Source organism: Aquila chrysaetos, chromosome 24, assembly GCF_900496995.4.
Source record: "Aquila chrysaetos chrysaetos chromosome 24, bAquChr1.4, whole genome shotgun sequence".
Taxonomy (NCBI): domain Eukaryota; kingdom Metazoa; phylum Chordata; class Aves; order Accipitriformes; family Accipitridae; genus Aquila; species Aquila chrysaetos.
Genome location: NC_044027.1, coordinates 3,982,713 through 3,988,328, shown reverse-complemented (window position 1 = coordinate 3,988,328; position 5,616 = coordinate 3,982,713). Strand labels below are relative to the sequence as shown.

Below are 5,616 nucleotides of genomic sequence, written 5' to 3'. Positions count from 1 at the left end.
AGGGCTTGGAAGCCGGGCTGCACCGTCTGCAGGAGCTACCCCGGGCACCAGCGTGGGGCAAGGCTGGTCACTCCTGTCCCTGCACCCGTCGGGCTGTGAGCTGAGCTGCAGCTCGGAGCCTGCTGCCTTCATCAGAGCCACCCCCAAGCTCAATAATTCACTATAGATAAAGGCTGGGACTCAGTCCCACAGCCTTTAGGAGTCCACAGCATGTCATACCCCTTTGCAACAAACATAAATATTTGAAGCAGCCCAGGGACAGCTTCCCCACAGCCTTCCCCATGCTGACTCTGCGGAAACGCGCCTAGGAGTTTATCACGGCGCTTATCTTTCTTGCTGGAGAAAGAGTGTCTGAGACACGCAACCCATCGGTCCACCCTCAATCGTCACTCAACAAACTCAGAAGGTCAGAGACTATTTGGGATGTTGGCATTTATTTGTAACAGGAGACTGTGAGAGCACACACAGAAATCCTGGAGGGATGGGGAACCATGCAGACACGTAAAGGAACATAAAGGTCCATAGGAACCCCGTAGTGCTCCAGCACTGCTGGCTAAGGTGTGTTTGGCCAGGAGAAGGGCTGGATTTTGCTGCTCTGCTCCTCTACACCGACGAGGCGAAGCCGATGCTGTTGTTAGCCAGGTCAAAGATGGTGTAATACTCCTTCAGGAAGATATCACCCAAGATCCAGAGCGGCTGCCCATTCTGGGAAGGCACGTAGGTCTCCTCAATCGCAAGAGTGCAGTAGCCGTTGTTCTGTAAGGGGGGAAGAACGGGGAGTCAGAGCCTCAAACAAGCACCAGGACCCTGCCAGCTGGGCTGCAGGGAGGTAGGATCTGCCCGCACAGGCAGGGAGAGCATTGCTACTTGTCAAGAAGCACCAGGTCCTTTCCTGGCCCTCAAGGACTCAGCAGGACGAAGCTGCTCAGCTAATACATACGTTCGAGACGTAGGCGGAGGGGCTGAGTGGGAGCTGAGCTCCGTTGATGACGAAGGTGATGGTGGGCATGTTCTGGATCTCATTGCAGTCAACTGCATACTGCGGAGAGAGGGTGAAGAGGAGGTTATGGCTGGAACAGCACCCACTGTGAGAGGAGAGATACTCCCGTATGTGGGGGCAACATACACTTTAACCCCTGACAGTGCCATGTCGCCTCGTCCTTCCCTGACACACCTGCAGTATGATGTTCTGTAGATGCCACACAAGTTTTGTGGGACCTGGTCAAGCCCACGGCTTCTGGCTCACTTGCAAGCCCCCCCCCCCGCTCCACACGCACCTCCAAAGCGTCCCCTGCACTTACACCATCGTTAGTCGGCTGGGCACCAAGAGCCTGAGCAAAGCTGCCTATGTACTGCTGGGGCACCGTCAGCAGGAACGTCCCCGTGTCCACGATGGCCTGGCAGCCCTGGATGCACCAGCCGGTCGCTGACTGCCCGATAGCAAACCTGGGAGGAGAACAGGGAGAAGGACGTCACTTTAAGCACCCACTGGCAACTAAACCTGTCTTGGCTGGATCTCTAAGTCTGGGATGCTCCAAAATGCAGTGCCGAACCCATGCCTGCTGCAATAGCTGCAGCTTCATCTGCAGGACAGCCGTACCACCCTCGTTACATGAGCTGCCCAGGTGGATGATGCCCATCAGGTACAAACACAACTCACTCATCAATCGCCACCTGCCAGTAAAGCTCCTGGGTCACCGGTGCCCACATAATGTCCCCAGAGAAGAACTGAGTGTCAATTCCTCCGAGAATGAGCTCTCCCCCGTAGTTGTAGGTGGGTTGGCTGCAAAAACACAGAGTTACAGCAGCAGAGATTGTAAATGGGTGCGATATGCATGGGCTAGCGAGGGACAAATTCACAAGGAACCTGCACGGGGACAGGCAGAGGGACACCGGTGCACACAGGACGTGCAGAGGGTCCCAGCAGATTTTTACCGAGAGAAGTAGAAGCTGAAGATGGGCTGGGTGAGCTGGTTCTGCTGCAGCATGCCCTGCAGCGCGGTGGGTGTCCCTCCCACCGCCAGCGAGGGGTAGCCCATTCCCATGATCCCATCAAAATCAGCATAGTAGAAAGGCTCGGTTGGCTCGTTCTCGCTGAGCCCGAACTCCTGGTTTGTGACCACAATGCTCTGGAGCTGGAGGGGAAAGGGACGCCAGGTCAGCCTGCATGCTTAGGCAAACCCAAGCAGCCGTCGGATGGGATGACTGATGCTCGGACAGCCCAAAGAACACACCGCAAGGTCATAGCTGGTGAAAACATCACCAAGCAGCTGGGAAAATTAGCAGGAATTGGGTTAAAACAGAGTAAAAACACAGCCGGGTAACTGACGGTGGCAATAACCACTTTATATCAGTTCTGCCCATCTCAGGCCCTGGTTTGCCCAAGTCTTGGCTACAAGAGACAGGAGATATGCCCTTAGGCTGTCCCCCAGGGTCCTTCCATCGGGACACCCAGCTGGTGCTGGGGACACAGCGCCCAGGCACACAAGGACGGCGTGGGGTGCACTCACCGTCAGCGTGTCGTAGCCCAGCACCACCGTGAGCGAGCCGCTGCCGTAGGAGAGGGTGTAGGACTGGCCGTTGGAGGTGAAGGTGGAGGACTCGCTGGGATTGAACTTTGCATGATTGGCTGTGTGAGAGAGAAGAGGGCAAAGCTCCTGGGCACACGCTCGCCTGGCCCCGGTGGGATTTCACTGCCAGTCACTCTGCCGGGATAACGCCTGGGAAAGCAGCTTCCTCAGCAGAGCAAGCCGTGAAGAGCGAAACGGGCTGTTTCTCTGCCTCGCAGTTATCTTGAAGGCAGGGTTTGCATCCCAGTTTTGCCTGCATCCCTCTCCAGGGAACAGCTGTTGTGATCACAACCACATCAGCCACCCAGCGCGAGCAAAGCCATCAGCAGTTAAATCCCCATCGCTCTCCCACCATCAGCAAGTTACATCGGATGAGCTCTGCCAGGGAGCGGGACATCAGCTCCGCAATTCGTAGCTTTGCTCTTCCCTCTGCCCTGCCACGAAAGGTCAGGCACAACCACTGAGATTTCTGCAATCTGGGGACACCCACCGTGGCCGTAGCGATTCGGCCATCTTCGTTAGCCGGGCACATAATGGCAGAGGGCTCCGTGTTTCCCAAGGAATGCACCGGCTGGTATCAGGGAACAGCTACCCCAGAGCAGCGTGCCGGGATCATTTTTGGTCTGGCATCGTGATTTCCCCCCTACGCTGTGCTGCTGGGGCAGCTCTGTGCAATGCGGTTGCGGTACTCACAGCACGCCGGCGTCTGGCAGTAGACGGACGGCACCCACAGGTTGGAGGAGCCGGTGTCGAAAAGCACCAGGAAGCTTTGCGGGGGGGTCCCCATGCTGATCTCCCCGAAGTAGGAGGACTGCAGACAAGAGATGGGGTATCTCCGTTGGCCACAGGGTCAGGGACAGACCAGGCTTTCGCCTCCCAGCCCTGCGCCGGCATCCCAGTGCTTTGCAGGGTGGTGGGGAATGCCAGGCTCACTCTTGCAAATAACAAAGTAGGCAGGAACGGACCAAACTCTCACCCTGCTTTTCCTCCCAAAAGACGTAATATTAAATATTTATTTTGTTATCTCTTTTGTCACATGCAGAAAAGCATCGCTTTTCATGGCTGGCTGGGGGGAAAATTTTCTAAAGTCTAAAACAGAAGCTTAAAAAAGAGTGGAAAGAAAGGAATCTCTCACTCCTGGAGGCTCAGGGGTGAACAGATCGCTCTGGCAGCTGGGAAGGAGGAGGGAAAGGGGAGCGTGGTGTACGGACAGGCAGCGAGAGGGGAACCTGGGGTACTCACATCCAGGTGGCTGGTCATCGGCTCGTACACAACATAGTCCTCACTGAAGTGGTATTTCTTAGCTGGATCATATTTAATTTTCTTCAGGAAGTCCTCCAGCACACCGGCCTCCTTCATTTTCTCCCGTATAGACTTGGCTTTCTTCAGTTTGATTCTGCACAGAGGGGGAAAAAAAAAAAAAAAAACCAAAACACAGCAGGAAATCAGAAAATTTGGGCATTTTCAAATGACCTGTTCTCTGGGCTCCTCTGAACCCTGCCACAACGGGAGCCTTCCACTCAGCTGCCTTGTATGTCCCCAGGGGCTTCCCTCCCAGCAAGGGATGCAGCCTGGACTGGGACCACGATGGTCTGTGGAGATGCAGGAGGCTGGAGTCATACCTGGTTAGACTTGGTCAGCATCCTTGGGGATGCAGCACAGCCTGTGCAGGTTACAACCGCAGCCGGCTTTTGTTATCCACCCTCTCCCCAGTCTTTCTGCCGCAGCGGCTGCTGCAGGACACTCACCTCACCATCCCCTCCGAGAGCTGGAGACAGACCAGGGCCAGGACGAGCCACTTCATGGTGCAGGAGTTGTCCGCCAGTCCACGCACACCTTCTCAGAAACTGCAGCAGACAGGCCGAGCTGCCCGGACTGCCCAGTTTTATACTGGGAAGCAGTGAGACCCCCCCCCTCCTTATCTGCTGACCTCGTTTTTCCATTACCACCACACACACCCCCGGCTTCAAGGGCTTCTTTGTATTTTGGGCCACAAGGATTTTGAGGAGTTTGCGTCCTTAGTGGGGTGCTTGGGTGAGAATAGAGCAACACACGTCTTCAACAGCCAGATCAAAGTGTTACCATCTGATAAAAGGCCAGCTCTTATCACAGCAAAGAGAGGAGTGACCCAAACGTCATCATGGTGGGACCTTATCTGTGTTCGTCAAAACCTGTTCAAATCTTTTCCCAAAACAAAGGTGCTCGCGGCTCTTGACGCAGGATGGAAACCCATCGGACTTTTGTCTGCCGTTCTCCCGCCCAGCCGCCCGCCCGGAGGGACCTCTGGGGTGGAGGAGGGATGGCGACTGGTGTTGAGGATTTTCCAGGGCATGGTGCAAAGAGCTGGGGCTGGCTGCTTTGCTCCTCATCCCAGGGGCTCAGTGAGCCCATGAGGTCTCTTCTCCTGTTTTCTCGTAGGTGGTTTCCAGCACTGCTCTGCCTTCTGGTCTGTGCTTCTCCACCTCTTCATCAGCCTCACAGTCCTTCACTATCCTCTCCTCCAGGTACAGCTCGTTTCCATATGTCATACAGCTCAATCGTCCCTCTGCTTTCATACTATTTTGGACAAAAATCACATATTTTTCCTTTTTTAAATTTTTTTTTTATTTTGTGGAGCAACCGATTCCCTTTCCATCCCGCGTTAAAAGGCAGGTGGTGTGCCTCTCTGCATGGGGGAGGTTTAACCCACCCGCGGAGGAAGCCCTCAGGCTTTAACCCACCCACTGGATCCTCACACCAGCCCAGAAAGTCAGGAAATTCCTTGTTTGCTTTTTTTTTCTGTGAAAAAAAGAACCACAAACACAGACTTCCCAAACCAACAACAAACACCCAGACCAAAACGTTTTCAGTTATAACCTAAATATTTTCTAACAAATGAACAAAAATTGTTTTGGTCATAACCTAAATATTTTTGGTTATAACCTAAACATTTTCTAGCAAATGGACCAAACCATTTTCAGCTATAACCTAAATATTTTCTAGACCTCCTCTGGCCTGGCTCACATCCCCTCTCCAAGCAGCCTGGCTCTTCAGAGCTGGGAAATCG

The 5,616-nt window shown here is 54.1% G+C and overlaps 1 protein-coding gene across 1 annotated transcript; it reads right to left on the bottom strand.

Moving 5' to 3' along the window:
* Positions 1-438: 438 nt before the first annotated feature.
* On the bottom strand, positions 439-5,318 carry LOC115335172 (pepsin B-like). Its single transcript, XM_030000501.2, has 9 exons — positions 4,319-5,318; positions 3,813-3,966; positions 3,264-3,381; positions 2,511-2,629; positions 1,936-2,135; positions 1,661-1,783; positions 1,302-1,446; positions 941-1,039; positions 439-756 (listed from the first exon to the last, which is right to left on the bottom strand). The coding sequence occupies exons 1-9, from the start codon at positions 4,372-4,374 to the stop codon at positions 604-606; spliced, it is 1,167 nt and encodes a 388-aa protein (XP_029856361.1). The 5' UTR covers positions 4,375-5,318; the 3' UTR covers positions 439-603.
* Positions 5,319-5,616: the final 298 nt, after the last annotated feature.